The sequence below is a fragment of the Mixophyes fleayi genome, chromosome 8, assembly GCF_038048845.1.
Source record: "Mixophyes fleayi isolate aMixFle1 chromosome 8, aMixFle1.hap1, whole genome shotgun sequence".
Classification (NCBI taxonomy): Eukaryota; Metazoa; Chordata; class Amphibia; order Anura; family Limnodynastidae; genus Mixophyes; species Mixophyes fleayi.
In genome coordinates, this window is record NC_134409.1 from 31,449,743 (window position 1) to 31,464,127 (window position 14,385).

At 38.4% G+C, this 14,385-nt stretch overlaps 1 protein-coding gene across 6 annotated transcripts in view; it reads right to left on the reverse strand.

The window, feature by feature from the left end:
- Positions 1-14,385, reverse strand: part of LOC142099143 (uncharacterized) — a 59,220-nt gene that overhangs the window by 15,910 nt on the left and 28,925 nt on the right. For all 6 annotated transcript variants that reach the window (XM_075182316.1, XM_075182319.1, XM_075182315.1 and 3 more), the window contains 3 exons: positions 11,317-11,367; positions 9,016-9,081; positions 8,188-8,247 (listed from right to left, as the gene is read on the reverse strand). In XM_075182316.1, the coding sequence (XP_075038417.1) occupies positions 8,188-8,247; positions 9,016-9,081; positions 11,317-11,367 (177 nt within the window). The remainder of the gene's footprint in view (positions 1-8,187; positions 8,248-9,015; positions 9,082-11,316; positions 11,368-14,385) is intronic.

A 14,385-nucleotide genomic window follows, 5' to 3' on the forward strand; every position in this document is an offset into this window, starting at 1 on the left:
CTATTGCTCAGTAAGTTGGCCGCTGAACTGGGCCTCGGCTTGACGAAGTGTCCTCCATCACTTTCTCAAGCAGCTGCTGCTCGTAAAAATAAAATTTCCCAAAAAGAAGCAGGGAAGACGCAGAGGGCAGACCAGAACAATTTAACATTTTGGCTGGTTTGAAGGATTTTTCAAAAAAATGTGTGATCTTGCCCATAACTCCATCCAATACGAGTATTAACATGCAAAGGATGGTGGAGGATTATTTTCAAGAGGTAATTGATATTTAAATGTCAGACAGTCCCTTTCCTTACTGGAAGGAAAAGCAGGCCATTTGGAAACCCATGTACAAACTTGCTTTGCAATAGCTAAGCTGCGCACCCTCCAGTGTGTACTCTGAACGAGTGTTCAGCACAGCCGGGAGCTTAGTCAGTGATCGCCGTAGAAGGTTACTTCCCAAAAATGTGGAGAAAATGATGTTTATAAAAATGAACTACATGTTCCACGAGGAAGGCCTTCACCATCAAAGACATCCAAGCACTGACTGTTCTCTAATGGCGGATTAAAGCGGTGATGAATTGATTGTCTGTGATGATAACGTACACACTGATGAGGGTGAGGATGAAGCTCCAGATGATGATGATAACATCTTTTTAAAACTTTCTATTTAAGTCTAGGGTGCAATCTACCCCCAAAGAAGAAAGGGACTTGGGGCATCTCCATATCACGTACCGTCTTGAAAGGCTGCTGTTTTGGCAATTTCTCATTATGGGTAGGGTGTCATACACAGACTGACCCCAAACTGCCTTTGTAGATTTTAATTAATATTGTACAGTCTTTAACGGCTGAATTTATTTGCATTTTCTACAAGTGGAGGGGGGCCTATAGAGACAGAAACCAAACTGCCTTTGTCCATTTCTTTAGATATTTAACTATAAGTGTAGGGTGTAATATACACCCAAAGACGATGGCTGCATTACCAATATGCATAGATGGAGAGGAAGACAATCTGATTTGTGTGTAGAATTAATGAAGGCCTACCTACCAGGAATTAATCTGTTTTTTGGATAATTTATTAGCTTTACAATTACATTACTTATCCATGAAACAGGTGGAGCACTAAATTTGGCTATTTTATGCCCAAAAAGATTGATTTTTCAACAAAGTAGCAAAACAAAACAAAACCAAACAAAACCAAAACCAAAACACGCAATGGCGGTTTTGCAAAACCAAAACACGACGGTAATCCAGATCCAAAACCAAAACCAAAACACGGGGGTCAGTGAGCATCTCTAATTCTCATACTCTTTTATGCTGCATGACAGCTTCCTATACTGTGTGGACTGTGTCCTTGTACAATAGTTACACAGCCATTTTTTGTGAATTCTGGAGCAGTTTCTAATGTTACTGTTGGACATTTATTGAAGCTGTTGCTCTGGAGAATACACAAACACTTCTATACACTAGTGACACATTTATAAGTGCAGGTGTAGCTTTTCTCCACCATAACATTAAATCTATGCATTTGCAAATATTTTCACCAGTCTCAAAAAGAATTACTAAAATAAATAAAATGAGTTTAAAAAAACCGACAACACATGGTGTGCCCATCCTGAGAAACACTTTGATGCAACATTGAAGGTTTTTTTTTTACAAATTACAAAGATCATTCTTAGCAACAGGCAAAGAGTCTTATTGCCATTGACAACGGGCATTTCAGACAGTGATAGAGCTCATTATAACATTACATAAAATACAAAAGTGGGTTATTGCCAGCAACAGTATTGCTATCAGTGGCAATATACATGAGTTTGCATGGGAAAGCCTATATAACAAGTATTGTTATAGTACTTAAAACTCTGCGATGCATGCTCTGGTATCACCATATCGGAATGGTGGTAACAGAGCAAAACTATTAAAAAAAAAATGTAATTATTTAAATATAATAAATAGTATTTTAATGTATAATGTTTTAGATTTATTTTTTTTTGTCCTTTTTGTTACCAAAAAATCATCTATTTCCCAACTAAATTTTTTTTATCTGTGCTTTCAGTTCCAAGCGATGTCTGAGCACACACTGACCAACTGAAGATGTAAGTTATCCCTAACCACTCTGGGCCAGTATCACTGGGGCAGCAGAGAATCACTTAGCTTCTACGTTATTAAATTGCAGCAAAAAATAGATATCAAATCAGGCTGCAGTGCTCCAGCAGAAGCGAACATGGTTATATGAAAAGTTATACGTGCAACCTGTTATTTTAATTGCTATCTGTTTTACACTTACCAAATCAGATTTCAACGGCCAATGCCAGGTGCACCAGTTACGCCATGTACACCCCCAAGCTTACATGGAATAAATAGGATAGTATTTTAAGCAACTTAAAAAAAACAAGTTGTAACATAAACAGTTATTCTAGTACATCGGGCTAAATAGACAGCCTACATTCATAACAGTCTGGAATACATTGTTTGTGATCTCTCCCTGAAAGCCATATACATTTGGAAAGTATGGCTAAGACTGTAGTTGGCTATACTAATGCCCAAGCCTAAGGGTAGGTAACATTTGCATAGACACCACCAGTCAGCTGTGAAGTTGCAGCTATCAGATTATTCCCATGTGATCACATTCATGTGTGGCCCATATCACAGGGCTCCAGTGCTCTCTGATGGCAAATAAGGATGTATCATGCCACATTATTGCAGGGATTTATTGTAAGCTCCAGCTTTACATATGAGGATGGAACAGACACTTTATACTGTTATGATATATTCCAGATCAATATGTATTTAAAGAGTGTGAACATTAAGCATATTCTGGAAGGGATTGGTCATGCCTCAAAAAAAGGTAATTTATATAGCCAAAAAGGTGGCATTACTCCATAAATGCCATTTGTGACATTGTGCTATTATTCTCAAGCCAATGTACAGCTTTATATGGGTTAAGTACAAGGCTCAGCGCAAGATGGGGGCGAATGTGGAGGTACAAATGTCACTCAGTATTATGGGAGGACATGGAATGGGGTGTTTCTAGTTGTATGCTGGCTAAGTGCAGGAAAGTGCCATATCTTGTGTTATAGGACAAGTTGCTTAAATTAACTTGATCAGTGGGAAATAACACATGTAGGGGGTGTTACTGCTTTACAGGGTAGTCACAAATCTATTTATCCCCTCTGAGTTCCCTGATTTATACAGGTTCTGATAAGTATACAATATTCCTATATGGGTTTGTTAATTTGTACTCTCCATCAGCATATAGTTCCTCTCTATGCAGCCTATCTATAATAGCACTATTATATCAGACAAACCATATTGTCACAACTCACCATTTATGCTAATTATGAGTGTATATCATACATATACTGTACTCTTATATATTTTTATAACAGTGTACACTGTGGGGTTTAAAATTACAATTGTTATATTATTAATATCATTTTAGTTGTACTTGAAGTAATACATTTTTTTATACATATGATTGGAAGGTGGACATGATGTATGTTTTGTAAACACAACTAAATCTGTGGTTGGTTTTCAGGATACTAGGAGTAGTGCTGGTGCTTTTATATTCTAATGTATGTTGCAGTAATAGGGAGACACAATGGGATGGACTTTGTACACTATAAAGGGGAAAGTACAGCTTTATTCACCCCAATACCAATGAGTCTCAAGACTCTTGGGAGAAGAAGGGGAGAATGCCCAGAACGCACTTCCCAACACAGGGACAAGGACTAAGTGCAGTTATTCATATCAATAACAGCAACCAAAGGTTATCAAAGAGCCGCAATCGGACAAGAAGCCAATCATTGAAGCTTAGACGCTTTACTGCCAATGAGAACAAGTTTACATGATATTATTGGCCGGTGTGTGTCTGCTAAGCCTGATTGGTTTCCGATCATAGATCTGCTCTTAATACTATGTGCAGCCACATTTGTCACTTTGTAGAGGGATAGTAAATAATAAGGGTGTGCACCGGGCACTTTTAGGGTTTTGGGTGCTGATTAGCTTGAGGTTTTGGGTTCTGATTTGTTTTGCCAAAACACCCTACGAAAGGTTTTGGTTCTGATTTAGGGTTTAGGGTTCTGATTTATTTTTAAAAAAGCATAAAAAGTGCTAAAATCTTGTTTTTTGTTTGTTTTTCACTCCTACACTATTATTAACCTCAATAACATTCAATAACAATAATTTCCACTAATTTCCAGTGTATTTGGAACACCTCACACCTCACAATATTGTTTTTAGTTCAAAACGTTGGACCGAGGTAGCTTTCTGGACTGCGTAGTGTAGTGGGCCCGTTACCCAATTTGGTACCGGGGCCACAATATATCATCCTCAACTGGTCTGAATTTCACTCTACAGATGGCTGATCCTACATCCTCTGCAGCATATACAGGGTGTAGTTCTAACGCGTCAATACCTCTTGTTTTTGACGATAACAGGTCATTTTAATTAATTTTGGATTTGGCCCCAACATTGAATGTAGTTTAATATCTGATACGCATCTATCTGGACTGCGTAGTGGAGTGGCCCCGGTACCCAATTTGGTACCGGGGCCACAATATATAACCCTCAACTGGTCTGAATACCACTGCACAGATGGCGGACACCGGATGCACGTCTAACACCAACATAGCAGTTAAGGCCGCAGTTATTTTTTTTTTGAACCACAAAAAAAAAAAAAGTAGCAATAGAAATGGCAGTTCCTCTATTTTGGAAATACAGAAAGAAAGAAAGAAAGTAGTAATAGAAATGGCAGTTCCTCTTTTTGAGAACTTAACAAGAATTAGAGCATTTTTTTTATTCAGAAATGATGAGTCTCTCTATTAGAGTGTAATGCCCCTTAAAACTCCTTTAAATAAAATAGTACGTATTCTAGGAGACCCTGTTTATAATTTTTAAATTGGTTCTGCAAAAATATGCATGCTGATCACTGTACAGAGATCTGTAATAGAGCAGTGATTAAAGTGGCCTGATTAAAGGTCATGTAAGATCTTAAAGCACTCACAATTATATAGATACTGTATTCTCGTTAAAGACGCTGCCTAACGTGTATAAAAGTTGGCACTTATATAGCGCTTGATTCACTGGGTGATGTGAGCAAGCGGAGTGTGTTAATATGTAGAGACCCTATCTAAACATTAATATGATAGAACAAATAGCAGCGCTGTATACGCTGTGTGTAGGTAAGGTAGGGATCTCAAATACCATGACACTCAGTTTAGCCTTATCCCTGACAATGTAATATCACGGAAAGCCTATTTGATTATTAAGGCCAATGGCTAGCTTCTGCTAAATCAGACAGAGTATGCAGCGCACGTCTAACACCAACATAGCTGTGCCGGTGACATGGCCTGCAGGAATATCTCTGATGGAGATAGAACTAGGCCCCAAAGAGCACATAATGGCAAAAAAAGAGTTGCAAGATGGTATTGTCCTTGGGCCCTCCCACCCACCCTGATGTTGTTGAAATAGGACATGCACACTTTAACAAACCAATCATTTCAGTGACAGGGCCTACCAAACTACTGTGGCTGAAATGATAGGATGTCCCTAGGTGGCCAAGATCCTTACCCCTGCTTATTTGAGCTTTACATAAGCTACATATGGCCATACATTTGTTGTCCGGATTCGGATAAAAATAACTCGAGACAGAAGAGGTGGATTTTTTGGTCTTCTGACCAGGCATGACGATGGGATTTTTCATCCCATGGACAACAACTGTTTCCCCCCCTGGTGGCTCATTTATGATAACCACATCAGCATCCTCCTCGTCAAGTTCCTCCACAACACCAGCTACATCAATAGCCTCCTTGACATCTTGATTATCCAAATCTGGATCTACACTGTGGGTCATCCTTCCAGCATATGCAGAGGGTGTGCTGCAAATGGTGGATGGAGTCACCTCTTCCCGTACAGTGATGGGAAGGTCAGGCTTCGCAACCACCAACACCCTTGGACTCGTCTTGGGGATTTGTGATGTCATCTGTTTAGAAGGCAGAGTTGTTTGCTGTGTTGTTGCTGACAGCATAACTCTTTTAAATTTTTTGGAGGGGGGGAGGAGGAGGGCTTAGATCCTTGGGTGAAGCTGAACCACTAGTCCTGAACACGGGCCAGGGCCTAAGCCGTTCCTTGCCACTCCGTGTCGTAAATGGCATATTGGCAAGTTTACGTTTCTCCTCAGATGATTTCAATTTTCTTTTTTTGCTAATTTTAGTGAACTTTGGTTTTTTGGATTTTACATGCCCTCTAGGAGATTGGGCATCGCCCTTGCCAGACGACGTTGATGGCTTTTTTATCGTCTATGTCATGACTAGTGGCAGCAGCTTCAGCATTAGGAGGAGGAAGTGGGTGTTGATCTTTCCCTACTTTATCCTCCAAATTTTTGTACTCCATTATATGCAGCACAAGAGAGTGTACCCCTAAACCACACACACTGGGCAAAGCCTTTACAAATTATCTGCGGCACAGGAGAGTACCACTGGACTGGAGTTATACAGCAGTACCTAGTATTTTTAAAATATTTTTTTACAATTATTTTTGTATAACTTTTTAATTTATTTTTTAGCAGAACAGAGCACAGGACACAGGCAGCACCACTGGACTCAGCAGGACAGAGCACAGGACACAGGCAGCACCACTGGACTCAGCAGGACAGAGCACTGGACAAAGCACCACTGGACTCAGCAGGACAGAGCACAGGACACAGGCAGCACCACTGGACTCAGCAGGACAGAGCACTGGACAAAGCACCACTGGACTCAGCAGAACAGAGCACAGGACACAGGCAGCATCACTGGACTCAGCAGGACAGAGCACAGGACACAGGCAGCACCACTGGACTCAGCAGGACAGAGCACTGGACAAAGCACCACTAGACTCAGCAGAACAGAGCACTGGACAAAGCACAAAAGTACCACTAATATTTAAACAAGGACAGGAGCTCCCTAACTGCAACCTCTCTCACGAGTGATCGCAGCCAGAATGAAGATGGCGGCCGCTAGTGCTGAATTTATGACATCCGAGTCTCGCGAGATCCGACGCGAGACTTGGATGTCATAGCCTCGGTTTGGCTCCCAGAAGTTCCCGAACAGTGCTCGGATCCCGTCGGATCATCTCTAGTAAATAAAGAAGCTGTTTTCTTTACAATTGCTCCTGAGGCTTCTCATTGACAGCACAGGAGAGAAGGCAGATAGCAGGTTGGTTGGGGTCTAAATGAGAGGATCATCTACGGGGAGGAAAAAATAATAACACTAAAAGGAGAAGAGAGAGAAATAAGAGGAGGAAGACAACAGAGGTGAGAGAGACCAGAGAGTTGAGGGATGAAGGAAAGGGCACATGAGACAAAGCATCTGGGGAGAACAAGGAAAACTGAGGGAAGAAAAGAAACTTAGTTGGGGGATGGAGACTGGGTGGAAGAGGCCTTGGTGGATACAAGAGCATTGAGAAGAAAAGTTCTTTCCCTGGTGACAGATGAAATGTGCTGGTGCTGAGAATACAGTGTGAGCAGATGTACAGAACAAGCACAGCAGAAGAAGGCATTGGATCTGCTGACAGTGCTGGAACACATGTGGCTGACAGCATTGAGATAAATGTGTGTGTGTGTGTGTGTGTGTGTGTGTTTATGTAAATGTGTTCAGGAGTGTTCCATAAATTGTTTACCAATAGTGTTTTCGTTAATGTACTGTTAGTGTAAATGTTGGTACTAGATAACATTTAACATTATGGGCCTGATTCAGAGTGAAGCAACCATTTACATAGCGTGTGCTCAGAAAGTGAACATACATAACTGGGGCGATTCAGACCTCAGGGAAGGGGTGTTCTAATGTTGGCAATGTACACTAAGGGCTTGTTAAAACAATTGTGTATGGATTCAGTCTGGGACATAGATTTAGATACGGTTGAAAAAGCAGTTTTATTTGAGGATGTCATGGGCAGGTGTAAGTAGTGGAAGATGATGATGACAAACACCAGAACTAGTGAACCGCTTGTAATTACAGGTTTGCATATAATTCACTGACGCTTATTGAGACTTTAGTAGTCACCCAGCCATAGATTAGGATTTGCCAAGCGTGTTGTAGCAAAGATAAAAAAAGTTGTTGCCATTTTTTGTACGCATGTCGGAGATTTCTGTCTGTAGATTATTTATTGCTGCTCATTAATGTTTGAATTCTAGAAAATATTTTACAATATTATTTAGTATTTCACACTTACCAGAGAACACAAAGGGGCTACTGCAGGCAGTTGCAGATGCAGTTTTTCATTTACAATGTTCTGAAATAAAATTATACTCTATTTGAGTCTGCATAATACACTTTGCAAAATAATTGAACTGTATAAAGTACTTTAACCATATCATTGATTTAAAATAGTGAGCTACCAATTTTCCACTATATGTTATGACAAAATAAAATCACAACGTGCAGTGCTCTTTTGCCTAAATGAATTTAAAATTTCTTTAATTTAATGTTTTTGGGTTTATAATGCGGCATATTGGTTATAACAAAAATTACAATGGAATACCTACTAAAGGTGACTATTGGCTCAAACAACAAAACATAGCCCAAAATATTTCATACCTAAACGTTGATTTTATTAACTTTGTTTATTACATAGTTTGATCCTGAGATAACATCTGCATTGCTAACATGTGGAATTCCCCATCATAGTGTAACTTGTAGTAACTGTGATACTGAATAGTCAATGACTGATTTATAAGTCTAAATGTAAGAGGTCAAATCACAAAAATGCCTTTGATTTGTCTTTAAATTGCATCTTAAAATGAATACTTTCGAACCAAATTCACAAATGTGAATGTATTTAAAGATTTTTAATATGGATATTAAAATGCAGAATTAAACAAAAAAGTTTCGGATTTTGAGCTAACTCCAGTTCTGTGAATTTTACTGCCTGTCTATTAATTAGATTTACACATGTGTTAAGACAGTAACACCAGATTGCATCTCTGTGATTATACAACATACATTGTAATAAAAATTTTATAGTGCAATAGTACCAAAATATAATGTACTTCATATTTACCACTATATTATCAATTGCATTGAGTAATAATCCTTCAAGCAATTTCTCGGCTTCAGGTGTTTCCTCCTGAAACATGATATTGTTTTAGTTATACAGCATAGTAAATCATATAGCAGACTACACAAGAAGCATTATAATGTCAACATATAATGCAGCACTTTCCAGAGAATATTTAATCATTCACATTAGACCCTGCTCCAGGGGAACTTGCAGTTAAACTTCTCTACCACACAAACAAAGTAGGATCCATTTTGTCAGAAGTCAATAAGCCTATCAGTATGTTTTTAGACTGTGGGAGAAAATCCTAGCACATTCCACAGATAGTGACCTGGATGAAATCAAACCAATTCTCTCCAAAGATATAAGGCAGCAATGCTTACCACTGTGCCTTCATGCTGCAAAACGTAACATCCTTACTCCTAAAGGGCCTCTATGTTTTTTATAATTAAGTCAAATATGTTTCTCTAGTATTTATTGAATATCAAATATTAACTTGTTTTGTCTTGTATCCTTTCTGGAGATGTGTCCCATCTAATATATTCTACCCTATTTAATAAAATGGAATTCACAGCAAGTTTCAACTTTTCACTTAGCACTTAGATAGAGAAATGTATATTATCATAAATTTACCTTACACTTTTCTTGCTAAATATGTGTAATGTATGAATATTGTATTATATCTGTTACTTATTAACTTTAGAAGTATAAATGGTTCTATTTGTTTATCATCATGTACCATTATGTGCCTGCTCCTGTGGTCTATAGACTTGGTGCTGTCAAATTCACAGTCAAATTCACCAGAGTGCAATGTATATATACATTCCTTTCAAAAAAGTATTTTGACTAAGCGAGTCTGTCTTGTGACCATCATAGCTACTATAACATGTCCCCACAAATCAGATACCAAAGTTATTTTACTTACTGTTTATGCTGATTTCTATTGGAGCTACAAAAATACTGATTCATCAATATCATCATCTTCAGTTGCCTTAACTCTTAATGGGAATTTGACCATCTATTTCATTTTCACTTCTGTGCCACATTATGGATCCATTAACAATCCCGTCTGTGAGTATTTTGTCTCTCAATTTCCTTTTTTTTTTGTGACCACACATCGTCCTGGTTCTCTAAAGCCCAAACAAAGGGTGGTTGCATAAAGCAGAAGAACCACAGGGGTATTACCCTACTCATGGGGGATTAGTGCTAGATGCTCATTGCAACCTGCTTAACACTATGCCTACACATCAGAAAAAACTGGATCTACACTGGACTACAGAGGAGAAATAAACCTGTATCCTGGAATGATTGTCAAATATTGAATAAGGTTTGTTGGCCAAATGTATCAACATATGATCATTGTGATTTTATAGTCCTTATGCCCAGAATCTTAGACAGGTGATTTATTAAATAGACGTCAAAATGTTTCTATTCTCTTTATTCTGCAACACTAAATATTGGATATTAGAAACTAAATATCGTGTTATCGTAAACCACCATATATACGACCACTGGTCTTACCATTTTTTATGTGCTTTTTGTGAATTTACTAACATGCCTTTTGAGTACCTTCGACATTCATGGATTTGGAGAGACATTCCCATTTTGGGGGGATTTGTCCCTTTGTACTGGGCTGATTACCAATATATGCTGAAGGAAAAGGAAAGATAGTGCATATCAGGGGCACTCCTAATCACTAATATAGTGAAACCTAAATTTAAGTGATATGCATTAAAATTGGTAGGGATTAGAGTGAAATATTAAAATAGAACATAAAGACAAACAGTGTTGTTGTGAATTTTATTTTAATATTTCGCTCTAATCCCTACCAATTTTAATGCATATGAAATAAAATTTAGATTTTACTATAGTAATGATTAGGAGTGCCCCTGATATACACTATCTTTCCTTTTCCATCAGAATGTATTAACTATGTGTTGGGGGCACCCCCTGGGATATCCCTTTCTATCCTAGGTATCTATATGTACAAATTTTTGAGGAAGTTAATTGATTAATTACTCTTATCTGGTGCGGTGATTTTTCTTTTTTGGTATAAACTGATTACCAATATACCCTACGTGTAGAGCCTTACTTAATTACAAAAATTAAGCATGGCTTCATTGGTTCCGGACGGACGTGTATAAATGGGTAAGAACAGGGTATGGCAATCACAGCGGGTTATAGCCTGTTCTAGGGGCATAGCTATTTTAAATTTGAGAATGTTCGTACTAGAAAGAAATGTTATATAAGATTAAATGATGTGCTAGAACTAGTATTTGAACTAAGATATATAAAATATCTTACCAATATTTTCTTAACTTCCAAAACATCTCCGAGAATACAGCGAAGACGTTCCTTAAAAATAAAGACAGAATTAATGGCAACATTTAACACTTTTACTTACATGTATCTGTTAAGCTGAAGACTACAAAGTTCTAACACTGTTCTTGCACCATGTGTGGATGGCCCACTGCAGGGGCATTTGTACGATAGGCTCACCAGAGACCTCACGCCCAGCCCCACAACCAAGCTTACCATAGCGATGCAGTGCATTTCTTATTGGGAAAAGTTGCAATCGCATGTTGTTTGTCTCTAACTGTACCCCACTATCTTCTGGGGGGGATTACTGGATTGCACAATTTAGTTAAGAGAAATGGGCTTTATTTGTAGTTCACCATCACTGGTGTCCTCCTGCAGGAAGGAAGCCTTTGGGCTTTATTATACCATTGGATTATCAGTTTCCAGAATATCAGGTATGAATTAAACAAAAAAAGTTATTGTAAAAGTACCCTATGGAAATTGTAGCATTATTGCATACTGAACGCTCACACTGAACATTATAAAATAGTAGCACACCTGGATTGTCCTGCATGAAGATAATAGTACTTTCGTTTAGGGTTTATCAATCCCATTGCTCAAGTTCATGCTTTGAATATCTCCTTAATCATACATCAGTAAAGTATTTGTTCTTTCCACAAAGGAAAGTCTTCAAAAAGATCATGTCTGTCTAACCTATGGCCACTGTGCTACATTTATCTTCTTTTATCCTAATGGGCTCCTAGGTTGATTAGGGAAATTAGAACCCAAGATCACTATTTGAAAAAATAAAATTAGAAAATAGAGGAAAGCAATGAGGGAGAGGGAACCAAAAGAGTTTCTTATCATATGATGCATTACCTGTAACAACAGTCCTATGGGCAAACAAAACTAAGACATAATGAAAGCACAAAATAACATAATATATCCTATATAAACGATTTAAAAAAACCTCAAACTATCATTTCCAAAATGATTACTTATTAAAAAAAAACCTTCTTAAATGTATGTATATAATCACCTTGTAACTAGAGATGAGCGCACTCGGATTTCCTGAATCCGAGCCCACCCGAACGTTGCCGATCCGAGTCGGATCCGAGACAGATCCGGGTATTGGCGCCAAATAACCTGAAACGGAGGCTCTGAGTCATAATCCCGCTGTCGGATCTCGCGATACTCGGAACCGATAAATTCCCCGCTAGTCGCCGCCATCTTCACTCGGGCATTGATCAGGGTAGAGGGAGGGTTTGTTAGGTGGTCCTCTGTCCTGGTAGATCTCGTGCTGTGCTGTTTAGTTCTGTGCTGTGCTGTTTAGTTCTGTGCTGTGCTGTGCTGTGCTGTGTTCTGCAGTATCAGTCCAGTGGTGCTGTGTGCTGTGCTCTGTCAATTTTGAGTTCAGTGGTGCTGCTGGGTCCTGTACTGTGTCCTGTTCAGTCCAGTGGTGCTGTGTCCTGTGCTCTGTGCTTCTAAGGGCATAGTTATTTCCCCATTATTCCCAAGCGTTTAAAAAATTTAAAAAAAGTTATAAAAAAAAAAATACAAAAAAATAATTAAAAAAAAAATTAATTACAACAAAATTTGCAAAACCAATCCTGCAGTATAAGCCCATTGGTACTGCAATATTACCAAGTTCACTGATTCAGCAGTATAAGTCCAGTGGTACTGCTATTACAAAGTTCACTGATTCAGCAGTATAAGTCCAGTGGTACTGCTATTACAAAGTTCACTGATTCAGCAGTATAAGTCCAGTGATACTCTCCTGTGCCGCATATCATTTTTAAAGGCTTTGCCGAGTGTGTGTGGCTTAGGGGTACGCTCTCTTGTGCTACATATAATGGAAAACCAAAATTTGGAGTATAAAGTAGGGAAAGATCAAGACCCACTTCCTCCTAATGCTGAAGCTGCTGCCACTAGTCATGACATAGACGATGAAATGCCATCAACGTCGTCTGGCAAGCCCGATGCCCAATCTCCTAGAGGGCATGTAAAATCCAAAAAGCCCAAGTTCTCAAAAAATAGCAAAAAGAAAAACTCTCTTAAATTTTTTAGAGGGGGGGAGGAGGAGGGCTTAGATCCTTGGGTGAAGCTGAACCACTAGTCATGAACACGGGTCAGGGCCTAAGCCGTTCCTTGCCACTGCGTGTCGTAAATGGCATATTGGCAAGTTTACGTTTCTCCTCAGATGATTTCAATTTTCTTTTTTTGCTAATTTTAGTGAACTTTGGCTTTTTGGATTTTACATGCCCTCTACTAGGAGATTGGGCATCGCCCTTGGCAGACGACGTTGATGGCATTTCATCGTCTATGTCATGACTAGTGGCAGCAGCTTCAGCATTAGGAGGAAGTGGTTCTTGATCTTTCCCTACTTTATCCTCCAAATTTTTGTACTCCATTACAGTTTAATCTCTGGTACTAATATTTCTGGACTGCAGGAACAGTGAGCGTATTTTTATATTGCAGTACTAATATTTCTTGACTGCAGGAACAGTGAACGTATTTATATATTGCAGTACTAATATTTCTTGACTGCAGGAACAGTGAATGTATTTATGTATTGCAGTACTAATATTTCTTGACTGCAGGAACAGTGAACGTATTTATATATTGCAGTACTAATATTTCTTGAGTGCAGGAACAGTGAACGTATTTATATATTGCAGTAGTAATATTTCTTGACTGCAGGATCAGTGAATGTATTTATATATTGCAGTACTAATATTTATTGACTGCAGGAACAGTGAACGTATTTATATATTGCAGTACTAATATTTCTGGACTGCAGGAACAGTGAACGTATTTATATATTGCAGTAGAAAATTTTTAATACTTTTTTTATAATTTTTTTTATATTTTTTTAAAATTATTTTTGTATAATTTTTTTTTTATTTTTATTTTATTTTTTTATAATTTTTTAATAAATTTTTAATAACAATGGACTTAGCAGGACAGAGCACAGGACACAGCACCACTGGACTCAGCAGGTCAGAGCACAGGACACAGCACCACTGGACTCAGCAGGACAGAGCACAGGACAAAGCACCACTGGACTCAACAGGA